This window comes from Pagrus pagrus, assembly GCF_965226575.1.
Source record: "Pagrus pagrus genome assembly, chromosome: 3".
Taxonomy (NCBI): domain Eukaryota; kingdom Metazoa; phylum Chordata; class Actinopteri; order Spariformes; family Sparidae; genus Pagrus; species Pagrus pagrus.
The window spans coordinates 12,539,104-12,563,610 of NC_140187.1; the positions used below are offsets into that span (position 1 = coordinate 12,539,104).

General features: G+C 42.2%; 1 protein-coding gene across 1 annotated transcript in view; it reads left to right on the forward strand.

The window, feature by feature from the left end:
- Positions 1-24,507, forward strand: part of gli1 (GLI family zinc finger 1) — a 56,054-nt gene that overhangs the window by 26,572 nt on the left and 4,975 nt on the right. Inside the window, exons 2-12 of the mRNA XM_084349502.1 lie at positions 17,540-17,651; positions 20,219-20,451; positions 21,213-21,314; positions 21,427-21,625; positions 21,810-21,978; positions 22,137-22,244; positions 22,355-22,495; positions 22,619-22,768; positions 23,174-23,338; positions 23,650-23,892; positions 24,055-24,367. Coding sequence (XP_084205628.1) covers positions 17,581-17,651; positions 20,219-20,451; positions 21,213-21,314; positions 21,427-21,625; positions 21,810-21,978; positions 22,137-22,244; positions 22,355-22,495; positions 22,619-22,768; positions 23,174-23,338; positions 23,650-23,892; positions 24,055-24,367 — 1,894 coding nt within the window. The 5' untranslated portion in view covers positions 17,540-17,580. The remainder of the gene's footprint in view (positions 1-17,539; positions 17,652-20,218; positions 20,452-21,212; positions 21,315-21,426; positions 21,626-21,809; positions 21,979-22,136; positions 22,245-22,354; positions 22,496-22,618; positions 22,769-23,173; positions 23,339-23,649; positions 23,893-24,054; positions 24,368-24,507) is intronic.

A 24,507-nucleotide genomic window follows, 5' to 3' on the forward strand; every position in this document is an offset into this window, starting at 1 on the left:
CTACCTCCTTTTTTTCTTTCTCGACAGGAAACAGCGGTAAAAGTGTACTCTGTTCCTCTCTCCTTTTATCTTTGATTTAAGCTACGGCAAGCCCCAAAGCTCAGTTTTCATCAGTTTTATATAATGAGTTTATTATTTATTGATAATTGTATCCCAGGATAATGTAAACACATGGGTTTTGGTACAGTCCATGTGTTTATTTCAACATTTCTTCCAAAAAAAAAATGTTGGAGCCTGTTTTTAATTGTGATGATACTTTAATGTTGGTTAAATACAACTCACATAAGGTCACATACGCCACCTTAGGTCCTAAACAGTGGACATTTTATGGAGAGTTATTGTATCAAGCACTGTTTCCTGAACTCCCAAAGTTTATTATTCAGTTCAAATGCCAGAAAATCTAGTTTGGAAAGCTGTGAGCTTTAATTAGATGTAGTTGAAGGAGTAGTATTGAAAAGTGTGTCCTTGCATAATGCTCGTATTGGCTTATTACATATTTTGTGTATTGTACTGATATGGTGTACAGTGGAGAGAATGACAGTAAAAGGATGAGGGACAAGTTCAAGGTACAACTTGGATCTCCAACAAGTGTTAGCAGCTTTAAAGTAACCCTGTGTAACTTTTAAATGGAAGTATGTGTTTTTTTTTGTTATACAAATTAGAATTTCAAATTATAAGCACTTAAAGGTGCAATATGTAAGAATTTTAGTTAAAAATGTTGAAAAATTAACCAAAATTAACAACAGAATGTGAAGACAGATTTGACTTTATGTCAAAGATGTCTGTGTGTTGTGTTGCAGCGATAGCTCCTGAAGTTTGCATGCTAACCGGCTAGCCCCATGCCTGAAAACCTCTTTTTCCCAGCGGTCCAAAGCTCTTGTGCTACACCAACATTCCTGGTCCAGCTAGCTGCACACCTAACTGAGCTAACAGTAGCTACAGTCAAGGCACAGAATACTGTTAGCGGCAGTTAGCAGGTGGCAAATTCTTACATACTGCACCTTTAAACAGACCTTGATTCATTGTGTTGCTCAGGGTATAATGCGTGACCTGGTTAAGTATGAGCAGTGGCTAATGTTAGCTAGCATTAGTCTTCTATTGTTGACTTAAGGGTCTTCTTTTTCTATTGTTTACGCTATATTTTAGCATGTCACAGGCATTTCTTTAAAGGATTGTACTATAAAAATAAAATGCACCACTCGCTCATAGCTTTTCTTATCATAGGGTTGAGACTGCCATTACAGGCGGTCACGCTCACAACGGTTGTATGATTGCAGAGTTGGTCATGTGAGGGTTCGAAATACTGCAAACTGACAAAATTGTTCCATGTCCATCCAGACTTTGGCTGACATGAGGCATTTAGCAATTTATGGCTCTTACATATTGTATGTAAATAAAGTATAAATAAAGTTATTATTATTATTATTATTATTATTATTAAGCACCAACCCAAGGACCCAAGCTCCTAGAAAATAGAATTGCCTTGTCAGGTAGGATTGTTAAAGAAATTCCTCCAGTAATAGAGCAAAACAGATACCTCGTGTGTGTGTGTGTGTGTGTGTGTGTGTGTGTGTGTGTGTGTCTTTAGCGAGCCATTCACAAGACACTGACGTAAATAGTGCATGCCCTTCTCATTGTGTTTGTCACATCAGGTCCCAGGGTCATCAAGGCTATCCACCACCCTCCCAATTCCCTGTATTAATGTGTGTGTGTGTGTGTGTGTGTGTGTGTGTGTGTGTGTGTGTGTGAACTCCATGTGCAGTTTGCCTTTAAATGCTTCAGACTGTGTATCAGAGAGAGGGAGTGTTTACATGTCTTTTATGTGTGTGTGTGTGTGTGTGTGTGTGTGTGTGTGTGTGTGTGTGTGTGTGTGTGTGTGTGTGTTTGTGTGTGTGTGTGTGTGTGTGTGTGTGTGTGTGTGTGAGTGTGAGTGAGTGTGTGTGTGCGCGTGAGCTCCCTGCGCATCACTGAGCACTGCGTGGAGATACAGACTGGAATTTAGGGCTGAGACACAGTGAAAGGGAGCCCCTTCCTCATGCATGAGATAAGATCAGTGTTTACATGCACAAATAGCAGAAAGCTGCTGTGATTGCCAAACATCTCGTTCACTTGCGATGTCCATTTAGACATCTATATCCGGCCAGTCTTTCACCGAATGGAAATGGACACCAATAGCATTGATTATGTGTGGATGGTGATGGTTATGATTGGTTAACAGAGTGAGGTCAAGGGTCTGGTTCCATGGCTGAGACGTACATGTTCACAGCGCAGTTCCAGCTAAAATCTGGCGCCTGGCGCTCGTTCTTCCACTTCACTTACAGTATGTTAAATGTACCCTGTTACATTTTCATTGTAAACAAACACACATTTATTTACATTTAACATATCTCACCAGAACACACTGCACATAGCCCTCGAAAGACCACGAAAACAATGTTTTTTTCATGCTTTGAAAGCTTCTTGTTCAAGAGGAGTTTGGTTTTTCTTCTTCTACTCTTTTATTGTTGCAACACATTACTGCCACCAGCTGTCGATCTGCAATCAACCAGTATGAGGAACACAGATACAAACATAAATGCTTATGTTTTTTCAGCATGAGTAAATGAAGAACTGACAAATCAATGTTGCCTGGCAAAATCTAGTACTGGATTTGGATTCATTCTATGGTTGCCAAGTCTGCATATTATAAGCGACTTATATATATTTTTTGTTTTGTAATGTCGTTTTTGTATTGTTATATATTGGAAGCCGTAGGTTGCGTTTTCCTGGGCTTGTTTCTCAAGTGTGTTGGCCTCCTTGGGCTTGCTCCTACATCTAATTAAGTGAGTGAGCTAGTTTGTCCTGTTGAAGGATCTGTCTACAAACTTGTTCCCTCCTCCCCCCTCTCGCCCCGTACACAACACAAACACAGTTGACATTTAAAGTTGAAATCGTGTGATTCATGGAGTTTTTAACTTCTCAACCAAATGGGAAAAAATGTAAGACAAAGTTGGAGAAAGAGACTGTAGGGGGATGATTCCCCCTATCGATCGAATATCGATGAAATATCAAGTACCGGGCTGTATTACTTTGTTAGTTAAAGGTGCACTATGTAGGTTTGAGGAAGAAATTTTAATCAGAAGAGAAAGATCTTCATTGACTGTTTTTTTTTTATGTCTAAACGAACTAAATTAACAATCTTCATTTTCTTGTCTGAAACTGACCTTAAAGGACAACACAATTTCTGTCTTACTTTGTTTATATTTGGCGGACCCTGCCACCTTTTGAGCTACAAATAGTGTCCTGGGGACCTTATTTTCCTCTGAGAACAGCTTGTTTATTCAGTTATGGAAAAAATACATATTTGAGTTGGTATTATTTCCTCATTAATATGGTAAATATTAAAATTCTGACTTTGAATTCATTTTCCAAAACTACATCCCCCAACAATGATCACCGATACACTGATATCACATTCCTAAATTGGCCTATTTTTGTAATTTTTTTAAACGCTGAGTCACTTCCTTTGGGCTTGTTTCCATAGGCCTGGTTGCTTGCTCCTCCTGCGAGATCTGGCAACACTGATTCATTCCTTCACACCATGGATGATACTCATTGTGTATCTGTGCTTTGAAGACACACCACAAAAAGCTACAGTTATCTGCAGTCTATGATCTCAGTTCCCGTGTCACGTAAAAAATGGCCAATTGTAGCCAATTCAGGCTCGTGCAACACTCTTTGTGTGAGGTTCAGTCGATTCAATCTACCTCCTAGACCTGCTGCTTTAACAGAATGTTAAAAGTAGTTTAGATTATTCATCACATCTCCAAAACGATTATTTACCTCTCAGTTTTGCGTGATGCTTTCTGATCCAACGCAAGCAGAAGTCCGGCCTAAACTGCAGGCAAGTTGCATGTAAGCCCCGGCCTCCAGTTTGCTCCTGCAGCCCCTTTTCACAGCCAGATTATGTTCTCCATCCTTTTGTTTTTCCTGAATGTGTAGTAGTGTGCGCTACACAAGTGGTGGAAGACTTGTGTGCAAGTGGCCGCCCCAGAGAATCAAAGGAAAGGGCTGAGTGACAGTTCTGAGGTCACTCTGAAACGTTGTTATTGTGTAATGTTTAGTGCCCGCACTTCAATGAGATACAATAAGTGACAACGCTGGTGAAACATTCTTCATGTGTGCGGTCTCCCACATATACAAATGAGAAAATCTCGTAAAATGCGTTCCCAACCTCAGGATTGATTTCACAATCAATTTTAATTAATTACAGTTTAGATTGTTGAAATTCCTCATATGTTTTACATCTCACGGGTTTGTTTGTCTATACATTTTGGGTTTTTTTGTCCATGTGAATGTGTGTGTGTGTGTGTGTGTGTATGCCCGCGTGCGTGTGTGTGTGTGTGTTAAGCTCCTCAGCCCCCTCCAATTCGCAGCCAGCTGAGTAGCTGATTTGTTGCCTTTTAGTTATGTTAATGCCACTTAATTACAGCCCTGGTGGGAACTAAAGACACACACACTCTCTCTCTGTCTCTCTCTCTCTCCCACACACACACACACACACACACACACACACACCAACAATCACCTTGCTTGTGTGGATGTGCAATTAGTGATCAAGAGACATATTGTTAGAGGATCATCTGCCATTCGTATTCCCTGAATCCTCACCCCCACTTCTTCTCTCTCTCTCTCTCTCCCTCTCTCTCTCTCTCTCTCTCTCTCTCTCTCTCTCTCTCTCTCTCTCTCCCTCTCTCTCCCTCTCTGTCTTTCTGCCGTATCATGTTTTCATATCACGCTGTAATAATCAGCTCAACAGTTATTGCTTCTGCTCGTCGCAATCGTCAGCAGCGTGGCGTCAGTCCGTCCTGGGATCTCAGATGTGTAACTGTGTGTGTGTGTGTGTGCATGGGTGTGTGTGTTTATGTGTGTGAGTGTGTTGTCTGCGTTTGTTTAGTTTGCAGACTCCTCTGGACAGCCATGACTCGTCTCTTCCTGACAGCATGTGAGCCCGCCGCCCTTTCAGAACCCGGCCAAGCCTTTCATTCGTTCAGGGAAAGTGTGTGTATGCATTTATGTGCGTGTGTGGGCGATTTTGCCTGTGTGTGTGTGTGTGTGTGTGTGTGTGTGTGTGCGCGCGTCCTGAGTCACATGCTAAGCCCCAAACATCAGCTCAGGGATTGCAGCCAATTAAAAGCCAATGCAGGCCCGGATGCCTTGCCCCTACCAACATCTGGGTATTAAACTAAACGCCTGCGATATATTAGTTATGAAGTCAGCAGCTCTGAGAGGGACCACACAGGAGAAGTGCACATTTGACTGTATGTCTCAGTCATCCAAATAGTTGCTCTGTAATTTGTTCACTGTGTAAATTGATGAGGTTTGTTTAAGTAAATGGCAAGCAGAATGAAAAAGGAGAACATCATTTTCATCCCTTCTGTATTGCATCAACAGATTTGTCAGCAGTCATCAGTTCTCCTGTGATTTATGGTTCTCTGCAGATTCCCAGTGGGATCACAAGGGAGAGGAGTCGACTGCAACAAATTGGAGCGTGCTCTCCGTGGAGGAGAACATGTGTCGGTATATATGTTGCTATAAACGGTCAAGACAGGCGTGAAATGAACAGGCAACTGTAAAACAAAACACAAATACTGTAAACAGCAACCGATATAAGATCCTTCTTCGCAGCCCGTGGAGAAATGCCCCAGACTCCCTTTAAAAAACGCTCAATTTTGTAAGCTATTGAGTTAGGAGAGATTTTTAAACTGGACTAAACACTTTCTACAACAAATTCTTAATGATTTGGACCTTCTTGTAAATTCGGCTTATGTCAGACATTAAGTTCTTTCTTTCTTCGTGTAAAAATCACAGTGTCCATTTGTCCCATCAGGAAAGTGCGATCTAGAGCTGTACACTTGTGATAGGCTCACCAAAGACAATCGTTAATGCCAGTGAGTAAAAAACCTCGAGGAGATGAGGGGAGCAAATACGGGCGAAAGAAAAGATGAAGGGCAGGAGGGAGAGCAGGGAAAGCACAAGCGTGAAAGTGATGACATGACATAGTAAAACACAATCACCCTTATCAGAAGTGTACACACAAACACACAGACACAGACAGTGCGTGTTTAGTCATAAAACTGAGAGCTGATGAAGACAAGTTTCCACATGTGTGTTCAGCTGCTGGGACAAATTTAAGTACAGTTTACTTGCTGAGGAGAGAGAGAGATTAAAAACAAAGGGAGAGAGACTGGTCTGCTACAGAGCACAACATTATTTGTCCGCATCGTTCATTTATATGCAGTTAAAGTAGATGTGAATCCAGAAAGACTGCTCTGTTCAAACCTGAACTTTCAGCTCAACTGTCCACACACACATTTATTTTATAGCTAACATCTGCTCTTACAGCACATTGACAGTTAGACTTGACAGTTTGTGACGGCTCAGTTTTTGCACATGGACATGCCCGAATGGCAGCAGGAGGTAACATGATGTCTACAAATTGCCAATACCTGCTTATGAGAGATCAATGGATTCAAAAGGTGCAGGAAGGTAAAAGACTGAAGGTCGGTTAACCCAGGTTTGTCTGGTTGGAGAGTTTGCTGTGTAGTTTAAAAACAAGTGTTGTTCTGATTTAAGCTGAGCTGGTTGTTGAGGATGTACCACCCCCAAAAACCGGTTACTCTGTCCACCTTAGGCGATAAAGTTTCTATTGAAAAAAATAGTTAGCATTGAATGCTGACTTGGTCTGACTTTTAGTCTTGGTTATGTCATCCTCATTAAAATTCATCTTGTTTAAATCAGGATGGTTACTTGTGTTACAGGGTTTTATAATTGCTTTGGCTCAATTTTCACAACAACGTTAGACTCTAATGATTATAATTATATATCATTTCAGTATCAGTATCAACTCAGGCTATTGTATTGGCCACTGGGAAGAAATTCCACACGGTCAGCTCTTGAGTTTTGATTCGTATCTTCCTGGATTGATCATGTTTCAAACTAGCCTTTGCGGGGATACTCTGAATTATGTGCATTGTATATATCAGTAGAAATTTTGTTTGTTTCCTCTGTGATCACATGCACAGCAAAGTGTTCAGACCCTGACACAGAAGCCCTCTGATGAGAAATGCGTGGTCAGCAGACTCCACATGGCTTCCTCTTCATTAATCCAGCCTCGGTGAATTTTACGGTCTTGTTGTCTGTGTCATATTCCCCCTTGTTTCCCCTCGGTGAGAGGCTCTCAGAGCTGTGGTCACTGTGTTCATCTGGTGGCCTGCAGGCCTCGTCTGCTGCTGTCGTCGTTTGGAGGGACTGCGCAGCGGTTTCACCCACACACCGAACACAAACACACACACGCTCACACACATAAACACATAGCGTAGTGAGCTCTCACGTCTCTCTCTCTTGCCTTTCTTTGTCCGTCCTGCTCTCAGCCACACACATGCGTCGGGTATCCGCCCCCGCATACACTCTCTCTCCCCTCCATCCCCTGGAGCCCCTCTGTCTCTCTTTCCTCTGTCTCTTTTTCCTCACGAGTTTTCCACCTCCTCTCTCTCCTCCCTCACTTCCAGCTGTGTTATACAGCTAAGGAATATAAGTAGCAGCAGGCCGGCTATAAATATCGTCTGCCCACCCAAGACTGTTAGGATTATTATTTTTCTTATAATCACTGCGGTCTTTCTATAAACCGAACAGATTATTATCTGGTTTTTGTTCCCTGGTCCCTGCTTCAGTGTGTGGCAGACAGGTCCGGTGAATTTCTGCAGAGGACATGTTCCTTTTGCTGTTGCGCAGGGAGATGATTGACCGGACAAGATTAACAAGGCCTCGATTTGTACTTGAAATGCCACAGTGACGGTACGCAGCAGTGATGGGTAGAGCGGAGAAAAACCACGAGGAGAAAGCTGATGTAGAGCTGCAGAAAGGATGCAGTTGGGTGACGTTCAGGAGTGCTGGTGAAGGTGAAGGAGCACGATTTACAATGACAAGGCAAACTTCTTTTTTTCTCTTCTTGAAAATGGGGGTTGGGCTCCTACTTGTTTATAGATGGAGCATTTCTGCGCCCTGCCTCGCTCTACAGCTGGGAGCCAGCTGTGTGAATCAACCTCTCCTCATCTGCTTTATCCATCCCTCTTTTTCCCCCCTCCACTTCTCCTCCTTTAAAGGAGTTCAAAGAAATATTTGTGTTGGGGGCATTGCCTACCTGATACACAGACATGCAGAAGTTATGCGAGAGAAGAAGAGGAGAGGAAGATGAGACAAATTTGATGTTAAGTTGGTAGACAGAAAGGGGAGGAAGGTGTGTGAAGGGGAGGAATAAGTGGCTGGAGGTAAAGAGAGAGAGAGAGAGAGAGAGAGGAGGGAGGAGAGGAGAGGAGCGGGGGTACAGGAAACCACAGGTATGTGCAGGATGGCGGGTGGGTGGCCTGGAGGGAGAGCACCCGGAGAAAAAGTGGGATTGTGGAGGAGTGAAGGAAAAGCGGGTTTATAGGGGGGAGGACTAAAGAGGAAATGTGTCGGTGGCACCTCGTCTGTCCGCCTGATAGAGTTGTTGGTTGAAATCCTTGACATGAGCTGACAAATGTTTAATATCTCGCCGCCTTTGAGAAAGTGAAGCTGCTTAGTGGCCAGCAGCACAAAACTGTGCTTGTGCAGGCAAATGAAAACAAGGAGAATTGAACCACTCCTAATCTCAACACAAACACCGACTGATCGAGCAGACAGTTAGAAAAGTGCTAAAACAGTAATCATGGCTGTGCAGCAAAGGCAGCGTGTTGATCTACATGTGACTACAAGGCAGCTTTGCAAAATTAGGGTACTTTTTGCACCAAAATTGCTTCTTTGTCATCGTGTTGAGCCAACATTTACCTTCTTTGCTCGTCTCTACACCTCTCACAAATGTACAGTGTCTCTTTTCCTCTGCAACTGTTTCTCTTAACATAACGTTGAATAAGAATATGGCTCTCAGCTCGCCTCAACTTTTAAATCAGCTGCTGTTTTCCGCTCTGTTTGCTCGGTTCAGCTGCGCTCCCGCTTCTACTGTTTGTAGTCGTGTCGAGCCCTCTCGTGCCCCGATGTCTGTCATCAGTCACTCCGGCTGTGTAGCAACAAGGGATCAACGTTTCATTCTGCCATTTCGACAAGGTGAGAACCCCAGCAGTGAGACATCAGCACCGCAGCTTCCTCAGCCCACAGTTTACAGTACAGGGATATGCAAGGTGTGAATCAGTGGGGTTGAAACCCGGGCCGTGGTGTTGACTGTATTAAACCGCAGTCTTCGTCTAGTAAACATTAGTTTAGGGCTTCAGGGATTCTTCTTTCTCGACGTAGCAACAGAATGACAAGTTTGGAGTCTCCTCCTTTTGAACACAAGATCATCTGTATTTTTTTCCTGTGAGAGATTCAGTCAATCATTTCAGCGCCGCAAACACTTTGGGGGTTCAGGGTTTTCCAAGACATCTAATGTATTAAATTCTAATGGAGTCATTTAGTTTCTTATTTTATTTCAATCAGATTACATTAATAACATGGCAGGTAAATAGTTAGCTGATTTATTTGGTACATATCTGTATCTTCTGTCTGTGACTATATGCAATATCATATCTGCAATATATGGAAAAGGTCATATTTTTCTCATCCGGTGAACAGGTGTTCAATTAAACCAGACCTGTTTTTCCACTGGGATGGATAGCATTAGTCCAAACACTTCAAATGTGTAAGAAATGCTTCAGTAATCCATTTAGTCAGTTTTTAATTACATTTTGCTCGAGACAATATTCAATTCTTGCAGCACTTTCAGCACAAAATGTATGGAAAATGCAACATTTTTATCAAATACTGACCTAAATGTTGCTTTTACAACAAAGTGAATGTGTGCAGGACCTCAATAACTGGTCATTTTTCTATACACCTGTCTGGGTTTGCAATAAATGACTCTTTTGCTTTGGTTGGGACAGAGTTCTGAACTTACTACCGCGGACAAAAACATTTGTTGCAAAAGATTTTTTTACTTCCATGTGTCCTTCATGTTGGCATGGAAGGTAAGCAATACAGCCACTAGAGGTTCTCCCATGGACGTCCACTTTTCTTTCACCACCGTCTAACTCGCATTTAATTACCGTCCGGTCTCCTCCCAGCTGTTCTGTAGCAACTGTCCGTCTGTGCCTGGGCGAAGTAACATCATACAGATGTTTATAACTTCCCACCAACTCGCATATCCTTTCCACATAAAGATCCACCGTTTTTAAAACTTCTTCCTCTTGTCCTGTGGTCGTGTCTTGCTTGAACTATTGGCTACACTGCTACACTGCCCTCCACGACTACTTAAATGAACAGAAATACGGACGAAATGAATGCAGAGTTCGGACAGAAGGCTCCCTCCGTATCCGTATCTGACATTGAGCATAAATGAGCCTTTACTGTAATAGATTTATCTAAAATTACCAATTTGGGCAACAGAATTTTGCATAATCCTGACGTGATATGATCAGATCATCACAGCAGCACTGAAAATCAAAATAATTTGAGCTATTTGCCCAGCCCAGTAAACACCTGCTTCACAATGATGCATTTTTTAGTTCTGCGTCTTTTGAAAAGGTCAGTTTTGGCCTCACAGGAATTAAGTCTGCTTAAATAAAACTCAAAGTAGCTGCTCTAGTAGATATGACATTAATCTTCCCTGCAGCAGGTCAGTGAGTAGGGCTTATTGTACATTACAGTGATGTCTCCAGCCCTGTGGCCTTTCGCTGGTCACACCATTGGCCCCCATCACATTACAGCAGCTGTGAGGAATTCACAGAGTCTGGGTAAAAGGGGTAAAAAACACAGGGGAGGGTGAGTAGGTGGGTGGGGGAGAAAAAGCCAGGGAAGGAGGAGAGTCTGCGTTGGGTGGAAGGGTTACAAAAACAAAGCCAGAATTTAAAAACAAAGTTTACCACCGAAGGAAAACAACAGGGCTCGAAAAAGTCGGTGGGTGAGGAGGGAAAGAAAGAAAAGAGGAGGAAAAAAATGAAAAAGAAAATGAGGCAGAATCTGGACTGTGGTTGGCTGAGGGCCCGGGCCCCGCCTTCGTTCCCCCTCCCTCCCCTGCTCCGTCTCCAGCCCTAACACAACAGAATCCCCCACAAGCCCAGCCACATCAGGAACGGCTGGCTACATTATAGCTGCCATTATCGTCTCTCAAGTCATAACAGCCAGAGAACACCCACCTCGACTGCAGCTCCGCCAGGAGGGGGAGGGGCGAGGGAGAGGTCGCAAGAGCAGGAATGAGCCGGGAGAGAGAGAGAGAGAGGGAATGAGAGAGAGGGTGGAGGCAGCGGGGGAGAAAAAGGAGAGAGAGAGAGAGAGAGAGAGAGCAGAAGATATAAGAGATACAGAGCAGTGGAAAAGGGAGAGAGAGGAGGAAAGTAGGGAACGAGGGAGAGGGTGGGGGAGAAAGACAGGGACAAAATACTCTCAGATGGGTGTTTACACTGCAGATGTGTGTTGTTTAGGCTGTTTTGTATTAGATTATCCAGCAAACACACAAAAAACACACACACAGATTTTGTACGGCTTTTAAAGAGTGAAATTTAAGCACTTTTCAAAAACTTCCAAACCAAACATTTCCACTCTCAAAGCCCTAATCATCACATCTAAATTGTTGTAAATGCAACTGCGGAAAAAAATCTAGTTTACAGAATTCCTTTATGCCCGCAGAAATCAATGTATGTTATCACTTTAAATGTAATGTAAAACAAATGTGACAACAGGATCGTTTCTTTTCAAATATTAAAGGATTTTTGGTCTACGTGAGTGATTGTGCGGATGAACCAGTACTTATGTCAAAAATCACGCATTGTTCAAGGATATATTTGCATTCAAGCATATTTCTAACTCTCAAAACATTGAAATGGTTAAAATGAAACATTTCCCAAACTTTAAGGCTTTGTACGAACGCCAGCGCACATACTGCATACTCACATTCCCATCTGAGAGTAGAGGAGAAATGAGGTTAAGAGGAGAGGGGCTGTCATTAAATGCTGCTTTTTGCATTGGCTCGGGGGGGAGCTGGAGGAGGGGGGGGTGCAGTTTAGTGTTACACCCAAGAGTCGTGGAGTGTAGAAGCAGAGTGTCTGACACGACCAGTGACCTGTGGAAATGTCTATCCTCCCTGGAGACTCCCTCAGAGGGAGGAGGACGCTTTATGGGAATGTCACAAATGGCCAAACGGTGCGAGACTAAACAATGTTACTCTTTGTATACTCACAAATACAAACTATCACCTGAGAACGGAAGTTTGTGGGACAGAAACACACCAAAGGCTATTAGTCAGCTAATGCAGTCGAGGCACTGCAACAAGTAGGCTATCACATGTGTGAAGCTAATGGTGATAATTTGCCATTAATAATTAAGATGATATTACTTTAATGTCCTCAGAAAGCACTAAAATATAAATATATATATACATATATATATATATATATATATATGTGTGTGTGTGTAAGAATTGGCCACCTGTCTGATTCATACTTAAAATATACCACAGCATATCACCAGAGTAACCGCTAACTGCTGCTAAGTGTATCTGCTATTAGCTGGTTATATCAGTTAGCTGCCAGCTCTGCTCTGGACAGGGAGCACAGGGACCAGGGCAGTGCTCTGGACCTGGACGGGACTGGGCTAATCTGTTAGCATGCTAACTTCAGTTGACATCTCTGCCCCAACAGTACAAAACTTCACATTCTGTCGACAATTTGGGTTAATTTTTGAATGTTTTCAACTGAAACTCTTACACATTGCACCTTAAAAGCACAACTATTTAAAGGTGCAGTGTGTAGGATTTAGAAACATTTAGCGGAATTGAACACCACTCCACTCAACCTCTTTCTTCGAAGTATGTAGGAGAGAGCGGAAAAAACACAGCTAAAGGCCGTCTCCAGGGTCAGTGTTCAGTTTGTCCGTTATGGGCTAGTGTAGAAACAACATGGCGGACTATGTGGAGGAGGACCCGCTCCCTCTGTAATGTTAGCAAACTTTTGGTTCATTTTGACAGATTTTGCTTTGCTCTTTTCTACTTGTAGGACTCTTACGCTGTGTTTTAGCCCTTATATTGTCCTGTAATTGTCTATTTAAGTGAGGTAAAGTAACAGACCAGACTATTTTAAGCAAGCTAATGTAGTTTAAATTTGCTGGCCACAAGTGACTATTATGTGATGAGAGTAATGCTAAAACTTAGTGTAAATAGTGTCAGTAAGTCAGTGACCTGACAATTACACATATCACAACAACGATCAAATCATGTAAAGTTTGCTAACGTTAGCCACTACAAGCTAACGGTCACAGCAGGCCAAGTAGTACTTTATTTTTTTGAGTATGTTAAATTGAGTTAAGCTGCTTGAATCCAACTTTTTATTGGTAAAAGGAAGAATATGTCAGAGCTTTGGCTGGATGTTGGATCTTTACGATGCAGTGGTTGGGTTCGTGACAGTGATGAGTTATAGTCCATTAGAGATACAAAACCATGTTTTATTTATTGGTGGTAAGCTGTGTTGGTTTGGTGAGTAAGTAGGTAAGCCAGAATGGAAATGTATTAAGCTAGACCACAGTCAGGACATCTTTGGCTTGTTTAAAAATATCCAGTAATTGAGGTAAGACTTGGCTAATATCATCCATCAAGGGTAGGCTGCCATTGAACCTCAAGCAGGGACATCATGAGTTTGTGTCTGGAAAAATAGTTAAGTTTCCCTCGATTGGTGATATTGTTGGTGTCACTTTCAGGATAGATTTATGTCTGGCCTTCAGGTGTTGCTGACTTGTATGGTGTGGTGATATAGCAGCGTTGAGAACCTGCAGTGTTGAATGGAGAGGTTTTGGGTGTAGAAAGTGGCTGGACATCCTGTCCTCATCCTCAGCTCCTTGGTTGCTGCCCAGCTCTCTGTGGAGCAGCCTTGTTTAGTTAGCCGTTTGATTTATGGCCTTGGGGTTTTTAATATGCTCCTGCCCCGTCCCTCTAAAACCCAGCACCACAAAATTACACCGGAGAAGGAAAAATCCCTGAGAGTTTCTCACAAAATATTGACCTGAAATAGCACAATGCCACGACACCTGTGTCAGCACCATGCACGCATGGAGTCATTTGTCTACTTAAATGCTTTACATAAATACATCCACGTACACTGCAACAGATACATATAAACATGCTTTTTACACATTTAGACATGTGATTTGTTGTCATTCATTTTCAGCATGCTATATGATGGCTTAGTCCTTGTTTTGGGACTTTCAAATATATTGTATTTGTCAAAAACTCTTCATGTATTCCCACATATGTTATGTTTTTCTAAGGCATGAAAGTCAAACAGAGGTAGTCGCAGTGGACGGTGGGCATGCAAAATGCTGGATTTTGACACTGTAGATTTGGATTCACTACCTGAGGTTTAGGAAACTAAAGTTCTTGGGTTAAGGTCGGGGAAAGATTGTAGTTTCAGTTTAATGTAAAGGAATTTAAGTCATGTCTCGTGCTTTAAGTCTAAAACTATGGTTTTTTTAAACATTTAGACTTCCTACCTAAGTGCTGTTGGTGTCTATAAAAAATAATATTGTGCTTTAGTTGCTACAAGCAGATATCACAATAAAAACAAATTAATTACGACAGTATTGGACATTTTGCAAATATGTTCAGTTTCCAGTGACGGAATGTAACTAAATAGATTTACTCAAGTACTGTACCTAAGCCCAATTTTGAGATACTTGTACTTTACTTGAGTATTTTCATTTCCTGCTACTTTATACTTCTAGTCCACTACATTTTGGAGGCAAATATTGTACTTATGATACTTAAGTACATGTAATATCAGATACTTTTAAGACTTATTCGTATGGATGACTTTTAGAAGTAATATTTTAACACGATATCTAGAAACGTTTCCTGATTATAATATAGAAACTGTCATCTTAACATATTTTCTACTAAATTAGAATATAAACGTATTTTCCTGAAGACAGTGATGCTCAGACTTTGTAAACATATATTCTGTTGACTTAGTCTGTGTTGACACTTTTCACTGGATTAAGGTATAAGCCGTGTACCATGCAAATTAATCACATACCACACAGCTGAGTGTGTGTACATGGAGCTACAACAGTAACACTCACACACTCGCCTGCTGCCCTGCTCCCCGGAGACACACTGGCAAACATATTTTTCAAAAAATTCCAGCTTGCTCATGTGCAGGTGGTCTCATACATTATTCAGTCTTACTCTGAGATCCACCATCATTTATCATGTCAAACACACTCTCAACACACACAGACACACACACATTCACACAGGCTGCACCGCAAATACACTTGTCTCTAAAACTCTCCTCTCATACACACCTGCCACTGGGCTTACACAGTACAAACTGCTTCGGCATTTTCAGTCACACTCACTCTTTCACACACACACACACACACACACACACACACGCATTCTCTGTAGACATGGTGGCCACTGGATTATTATGCTACCCCCTGGTGTGACTGACAGGTGTGTCAGTGTGTGTGTATGTGTGTGTCAGGCGGTGTGGCGACCCCCTTCTCAGTATTTATTAGTTCTGGACAGCTGAGGTGCTCGGCGAGATCTCTATTTAGCGCTTCCGGCTAATTATCATACACACAGCAGAGGCCGGTGCTGAATATGTGCAATTAGCCCAGGACCGCCCACATCATTTAGCCACTTGCTAACTTTGCGTTCCAAATCCCCCTGGTGGCTTGTGGGCTTAAATAGGTCCCTGCTGCCCTTTTAACACTTGTGCTACGACATAACTGGCAACCTGTTACATTCTGACCGCAGAGCTTTCATCAGCAGTGGACAGGAGCTCTCCCAGTTTAGAGACCAACAGCAACAGCAATGTGATATTTAGGGCTGCAATTAATGAGTATTTTCATTAATCGATTAATCTGCTGATTATTTTCACAATTAATCAATTATCTTTTAGCCTCTAAAATGTCAAAAAATTGTAAAAGAAAAAAGCTTGTCACAATTTCCCAGAGCCCCTTGTGACATCTTCTAAGTCACTCCAAAACCCAAAGGCTCCTTATTTATCATCACAAATGACAAAGAAAAGCAACAAAATTAAACGAAACGATTAATCGATTATCAAAATAAGTGGCCTGGTCTAAAGGAATACCGCGACATATGTGAAAAAAATTAGTAAAAAAGCTGCAGCAGCATTGCACTCCTATAAAACTGTTGGACTCATTATGGACAGCTGTGGACAATTGATACAGCAGCACAGAGATATCGCCTTTTTTATATCATGCATTCACCTACATTACCCATAATGCAACTCAGGCAGTGAGTGACATCACTGGAAATATATTTTGACCAAGCACATTCAAAGAAGGAAAAAACAGGAATAAAGACACGTTAACATCAGCATAGTTAGGATGAAATGGTTTTAAATAATCAATCGAAACAAAAAAAATGTTGTCAGGTTTGGTTGTATACCTAAGGGTTAACATAAAAATTAAACATGCACTATATATTTAATTTACTTTATATGACAAATTAGTTACTGCATATGAACACATTTTTGGCTTTTCTCCATTTGTGGTAGTTATGAAATCAGCATGTACACTAAGTTTTTGGTCCTAATTACCACTGTAACCATGTAAGAGCCACAGTCCCCACTATTAGTACCTGCACTGATGTGGTTGGATGTAATGAGCAGGTGCTTGTTCCCAGGATCTCTCAGCTAGAATTACCTGACACATGCACTCCTACTGAAAGACACCGTCTCCATATGAGTTTCATACAAAAGGCTGCTTTGTTTTGTTTCATTTTTCTCTGTTTGTGTTGCTAATAATATCCTTTAACTTTTCTTTTTTTTTTTTTTATCTTTTAAGCTTTAAGGCAGAATGCAGATTTTGTTTCCTCTGTGTGTCTTTTTCACATTGATTGCCGCTTTTCAGTCTGGGAAAGTGCGACGGGTTTTCGGTGTCTGTCAGCAGTCTTTGAGGTGCACGACTCTGTTTAGAGAAGGGAGATTACAGCCAAGCCCACTGTTTGTGTCGCAGGGTTTTGTCTAATCTGTAGGAGTGTGTCAGGGCACATCAGTACCATCACGTGACCTGCTTTTAAAGTTTCTGTAACGTATATGTGTCCAGATTCCAGAGCTGAACTCTTTTACTCCATTCCAAGTAGCCATTTAGATGACATGAACGTTACTTACATGAATGATAATGATGCTTACGAATGTCATCTCTAATTTTTCCAAGTGGATGCACTTAATGATGGATGGGAACTCCTTTTCACGTCTCTACTTTCACTTACGTAATGTATTCAGCACTTTGTAGCAGCTCTGTTTAAAATAAGTATGACTCAGGCTTTTCAGAAAGAGCTTATTTTGCTCTTGAACTGTTTTGCTCCGTTTGGTTTGGTCTGTTATTAACATCCTACATATTCCATTTTTCCCCAACCACAATTGTTTTTGTCTATTTGGCTTTGCTTTCTGGTGTAGTTTAGTTGAAGTTGGCTGGGTTTATTCGGTTTTTCTCTCGCCATCCTGACCGTGTCCTCGTCTTTGTGTTTCAGGTCCAGGGTGTAAGGGGAGCAGTCGGTCCCGGGGAGCTCCAATGCCAGTGGACATGCAGCCACACCAGGGGCTGTATCACTATGAGACCTCACCCAGCCAGCCCTCCAGAGGGTAAGACAGCAGTTAGCATGTGCTCCGTCCTCACTCATTACGCTGTGGCTGCATTTTAACCTCTGTTTGTCATGGTGAAATCCACAGCTGGCGGACAAATATATGAAATAGTTGAACCTTTTGGGAAATGCACTTAGTTGCTTTCTTTCCAAGAGTGAGATAAGAAGATTGATATCACTATTATGTGTAAACATGAAGCACAGAGCTAGACTCACGACATGGTTAGCCTAGCATAGCATAAAGAAGGAAAGCAGAGTGTAAAGGCAGGCCTTGCTCTGTCCAAACTGCAGACATAATCCAACCAACGACGCAGAGCTGACAAGTTGCATCTTGTTTGTTTAAAGGTGCAATATGTAAGAATGGGCCACCAGAATAATGGCTAAGTGCTGCTAACTGTGGCTGCTGTTAGCTAGTGATCTCAATTAACCGTGCAGCTAGTGGTTGTATTGCCAGGACTAGGAGCTCGCCGGGCACCGGGGGACTGTTGGCATTGAATATTATCAGACTGCCACCTGTTGAGGCACTTTCTGTTGATAAGTGTGAAAAGAAATTTTGTGATTTCAGTGGTATTTACACGCTTTTTCAAACCAGTGCAGGATTTTTTAGGCTGATACTGATTTGAGAGTCAAAACACACGAGATAATGCTCCTATGGACATTTATTACCAGCACAAACCTTTCTTCTTCATGTACCTCTGACATTTTCAGAGTCAAAAAAATCTATTAATAATATATTGCATGTCTTTTTTACATAATCCCATAATAAATAATAGATTTGTGATGAAGATTGCTGACCAAAATATGAAGTACTATTTTTTTCAGTTGTAAAATGCTGTATAGAGAACAAACTATATTCTCTATAACTATATCTAATATTTCTAAGACAGCATATTGAACAGTAACAAAAGGGTTGTAGTAGCAGTCAATAGGCTATATGGGCCCCGTGGATTAACACTTGGTTTACACACTGGAGCTATTTATTAACAAACAACAGTTCATCCATCTGCCCAGTGCCTCGATTTAAGTTGTGCACAGTCACCGAGTCTAGAAATAACTCCAGCACAAACTATTACCACTCCCCCAAAATCACAAATAGTTGTTTTATGTTTCTCTAATAAGTTTAAAGACTTATTGGGCTTTTTTTCTTACTTAAGACAGAACCAGAATACCTGCTTCCATATGCATAGTTCCCAAAATGTTGAATTATTTCTTTAAATCTTTTCCAATATTGCTGCAGTTCAACCACAGCTACTCTTCTCTCCTCAACCTTTATTACCAGACAGATCAGAAATCACAGCAGTAGACTCTCTAGTGAAATCAGGGATGATTCTCATTTTTGAGGCTCAGAAATTGTTCCTATTTTAATCTCACAGTTATTTCTGAGGGCGCAGAAGCCCACCTCTCGCTGCAATTGTTATGAACACAGTGCTGGCTCAGCCCCTCACTCCTCCCCCTCTCCTCCCTCTCCCCCTCCTCCCTCCCTCCCTGCCTCATGCCACCCAGGTTGCGGGTGGACTCGGCCTCTCTCTGACAGCTGCTAATTACAGGCTGACCAGGCCCCGCTGCGCTCTGCATGACTGCCTCGCGCCCCGCTCAGGTTACCCAGAGTGAGGGAGAGACAGAGAGAGATGGAGAGAAAGGTGGCTGGGCAGGACAGAGAAAGACAGAGGAGCAAGAGGAGGAGGAGGAGGGAGAAAGGAAGAGGAGATAGAAAGTGACAGAAAAGACAGAGGGAGGGAGAAAGAGAGAAGTAGAACAGAAGGGATGAATGGGAGAAGAGAAAAGGAGAAAGGAGTGAGAATGGGAGGGAGGCAGATTCGGGGGGGAACAGTGGATTAGAGAGGACAGATTAAACTCCTGTGTGGAATACACGTCGTGGTGAAAGAATTAAAGAACTGAAAGGACGACTTAGGAGAAGGTGGATAGATGAAGTCTGCCCCTTTAGGAGAGGAGCGAGAGGGACAGAGAGAAAGAGAAAAAGGACAGAAGGGACAGGTTTTGAACTAACTAGTGAGACTAAAGAAAGGTCAGAGAAAACACTGAAAATCATGTGAAGACTGGAAAGTTCCAATGAAGCTTCCCTTCTCTAGTTTGGAAGGGGAAAACCCAAATGAGTAAGTTTCCACAGTGTAGACCAGGACAGGGGCTATACCCCATCTAGTGGAGAGAACGAGACGTCACAAGAGGTCAGAGCAGAGACGTTCAGCTGCTCAGACAGCCACCTTTAAAAAAGCTCCTTTTGTTAATTAAACAAACAGAAAAATACTTTGAATATTCATTGCGCATTCAACTTTTTATTTATGAATTCATCCATGTTGTGCATGTGTTGCTTTTCTGATGCCTTGACATTTACTGAAGGAAAAAAAAGCACTATTATCCATTTTACAGCTCCACTGGTGGCCATTTTTCACATGAACAAGATTATTTCCCTTTCTCTTTTGTTTATTTATTGCTGTGTTGATGGTAAATCACTTTGCACACTGTGTTAAAAGCGTGCTAAATTAATCAAGTTGAATTCACTTACTTATTTCTCCTAATTCATAACCGTGTTTATTTTACATTTTTCAGCCTAGTCCCATCAGACCAGTCTCCCTACAGTGATGTGTCCTCGCTGCGTGCCCCGCTCCTCAACGGCCCTCCCCAGGACTGCAGAACTATGTACAATCCCATGACTCCCAGTATGTCTCATGGCTCAGGACCAGGACAGGGGATCGGCCACTGCATGGATCAATATATGAGGCCCCCTCAGGCCCCACCGCCGCATAGTATGATGGGCCACAGGGGCATGCCGCCCACAGAGTGTGAGTCAGAGTATCTTTTACATCTTCATAATCTCACAGCTGCTACTGATTTGGACTTAAAGACACCTGAGAGACTGAAACAGAGGCTACCCAGATTTCTACAATAGGAAGCAGCAGGCCGGCTGTACTGCTGAGATATAGATGTGTCTGTTACTCTGCTGCAGGTTCGACTAATCTAGGTTTTACAGTTAACTTAAGGAGAAGTGAAGTAAGAAATAAAAAATAGAGCCTTTAAACATAAAATATGTCAACATTAAATAGTGAATGTTATGAATACTGAACAGATACTAGCTGATTACTCTTACTGCTTGGCTTTTTACATATTATACTGCGTATATCTTGTCATGTCATGTCAGGTGTTAAATCTTTGACATGTGCAGGATCCAGCTACAGTGAGTTCAGCTACAAGTGTGCAGGGCCGGGTCAGATTGATTTGAAATGCTATCAGTTACTGAAGACAAATGATATGGCTTTTTTTTTTGTAAGTTGTTCCTGACAATGTAGCTATAATATAAACACAGTCTAACGTGTCATTACCTACATTTCACAAGTCTGTCTTACAGCCTTTCCTGAAACTTAAATGACATGATTGTCATGTGGCCAACCCCAAGTAGCTGTCCTGTTCTGCTGAACCAATTGGCAGTTGTTAGACGTGATGTGTGGTTGAGATTTTGAACATGTGCTCACTTGTTTAAAAGGTGTAACTGTGGATCTTTGCAGTGCTACATTTCAGTGTTTCTGTCTGCTTTAATGTCCAACAGGTGGAAATAGCACCCCCTACTGTAACCAGAACAACATGATGTCCTCTCATCACAACTTCTGCCAGATTCAGCCTGGCTCTGATCAGATCGGCTCAGGTGATGGTGAGTTATCATTCCCCACTGTTTAATTTAAATTTAAATAAAATGCTCTCTAAAGGATTTGGTATCATCAAAGCTGACCCTCCTGTTCTCGCTGCCGTCTTCTCCCCTCTAGGCTCGAGGTTCTCCACACCTCGCTCCATGCTGAAGCTGAGTAAAAAGAGGGCATTGTCCATCTCCCCTCTGTCTGATGCCAGTGTTGACCTGCAGACAGTGATCCGGACATCACCAAACTCCTTGGTGGCATTTGTTAACGCTCGCTGCAACCCCAACGGTGCCAGTTCTTACGGCCATCTCTCTGTGAGCGCCATGAGGTAAGACATGTCTCCAATTTATATACAAATACACAACATTTAACATGTAAAAGTCAGCAATATCCACATTTATTATCTCAGGCTTGTAGGTCTAATATTCAAGGTATTCAGCCAAAGCCACCAGTTCCATCAGCTTTTATTCTGCTAGTGTTGACATATTGTCGTTATGTATGTTACTCCGCAGCCCGTCGCTCGGCTATTCCAGCAATATAAACTGCCAATCCAGGCAACAAGGTTCCATGTATGGAGGAGGCGGAGGGACGCCTCTGGGTGGACACACGCCAGGTCCCTGCCAAGCTTCCCGCTTACCTCCTCACAATCCTCGGCTCCTCGCTCCACCCAAGCATGGACATGTAAGATGTCTCTCTCTCACTTTACAAAGCAGCATCAATGAACTGTTTGCTTCTGACACCTGGGATGGAAAGGATGGATGGGAGATCTAAAATCCTAAAATTGTGCATTAAAGAGACCCAGACAGAAGGTGACATAAGGTGTGTGTTCTGCTTTGTAGCTGAAGACAGAGCCAGGCCTGGGGGGTGTGATGGATGGCATGAATGTAAAGAGCCTGGAGGAGAGGTCAGAGGGAGATGTGGCCAGTCCTTCTTCCACTGGCACTCAGGTACAGTCCTACTCTCTTATAAGTAGTTTTCACCTTAACATGTTTATATTTTAGTTTTGGCATTTGTCGACAAAATTAAAACCATTTTCTGTACACATATATTTCATCAGGACCCTCTCCTGGGTCTCCTGGATGGCAGAGATGACTTGGACAAGGAGGACGGGAAGCCTGAACAAGAGGCCATCTATGAAACTAACTGCCACTGGGAGAGCTGCAACAAGGAGTTTGACACACAAGACCAGCTAGTTCATGTAAGAGATAGATCAGTGATGGAAATTGCAGAATAAAGAGGAAAAAAGCAGCATTTTTATCAAAGATGTATCTACAAAATCACTTTGATTATTAATGGATCTTGCTATCTGTATTCTCAACAGCACATCAACAATGAGCACATCCACGGAGAAAAGAAGGAGTTTGTGTGTCACTGGCAGGAGTGCTCCCGAGAACAGAGGCCTTTCAAAGCCCAGTACATGCTGGTGGTTCATATGCGCAGACACACAGGAGAGAAGCCACACAAGTGCACTGTGAGTGCATCTTCAGTCCCTGTTTATGTATTTTCCTTCTCTCTGTTTCTTTCTCTGGTGTTGTTGTTTCTGTCTATGTCATTTAGATTTTTTAAGCAGAAAGTTACTGATAACGAAAACTCTTAAATATTCAGCTTTTCTCCCTTTTAAAGAGCAAGTTTGTATTTTTGTTTCAATATAGCCTTTCAATAGTAACAACGCCTGTCAAATCATTAATCCAAGGGGGGGAAACAGATAAAAATTCTTAATAAAGCTCTTGTACCTACACTAAATGTACTGTGGCAGCAGTACGGCTGTAAGACTTTAGACTTGAAAGCTGGGTATTTCTGTTTTGTTTATTAGGTAAGGCTCTTTAATCCGATTTTTTTTGTTGTTTTAAAAGCGATATGTTTATTTCCGTTTCAGTTTGAAGGCTGTAATAAGGCCTACTCTCGCCTGGAGAATTTGAAAACCCATCTGCGCTCTCACACTGGAGAGAAACCATATGTGTGTGAACATGAAGGCTGCAACAAAGCCTTCTCAAACGCTTCAGACCGAGCCAAGCACCAGAACCGAACACACTCCAATGAGGTACTGTAATGAACACCACTGAAAAGTAATCTAGTTTGAACAATAAATGCTCTGCACATTATTAGAAGCGATACTGGCTAACAGATAAATGATATTCATTTTGTTATTACATTGGTTACTACAAAAATAATTCAATAATAAAAGTCATGTAGAGATTCATGCTTATGGCAATATTTTGGATGTATTTGGAAAAATACACTGACATTGATTTACACTGGGCCAAGAATGGTAAACTACTACATATGTGTGACCTTTTCACTCAAGTGAATTTTGATGTAAACTCAAACAAGATTTTGTGTGCTCTTTTACAGAAACCCTATGTGTGTAAGATCCCTGGCTGCACTAAACGGTACACAGATCCGAGCTCTTTGCGTAAACACGTGAAGACGGTGCACGGCCCTGAAGCCCACATCACCAAGAAACACCGTGGAGACACAGGACCTCGACCCCCCGGTTCAGCAATGACTCCTGGAGGCCAGAGCTCTGAACTGCTGCTGGAGAAAGAGGAGACGCGCAGGGAGGACTGCAAACTGTTGGCTCCTGAGACAGCTCTGGTGAGTGATGCAAGGTCCTTTGAATATAAGAAAATATATAAAGCTCCAGTATTAAAAGCACCATTTCCACTGTTTTTTTATGCCATAAGGTATGAATCAAGTATACTTAACATGGGGTTGTCAGCCATTAAAGATGACAATATGTTACATAACTGCTTTCAGAAATCCCAGCCAAGCCCTGGAGGTCAGTCATCCTGCAGTAGCGAACGTTCTCCACTGGGGAGCGCCAACAACAATGACAGTGGGGTGGAGATGAACCTGAATGCAGCAGGCAGTCTGGAGGATCTCACAGCACTGGAGGATGGTGTTGCAGGTGGAGGAGGAGGAGGAGAGCCAGGAAGTGTAGCAGGAACAATGGGAATGTCAGCACAGGCTTTGAAGAGGCTTGAGAACCTGAAGATCGACAAGCTGAAGCAAATCCGCAGACCAACCCCCCCTGCCCGCTGTGCCAATACCAAGCTACCCGCACTCCCTGGTATGTACTTTGATAAAAAAAAAAAAAAATCATATTCTGAATTCTGTTGTGTGCAGAATTATTAAATTAAAAGTAAAAAAATAAATTGTGAAAAGCAAGTTATGAGTTAAATGATTCAGGGAGTTTGTATTCTACAACAT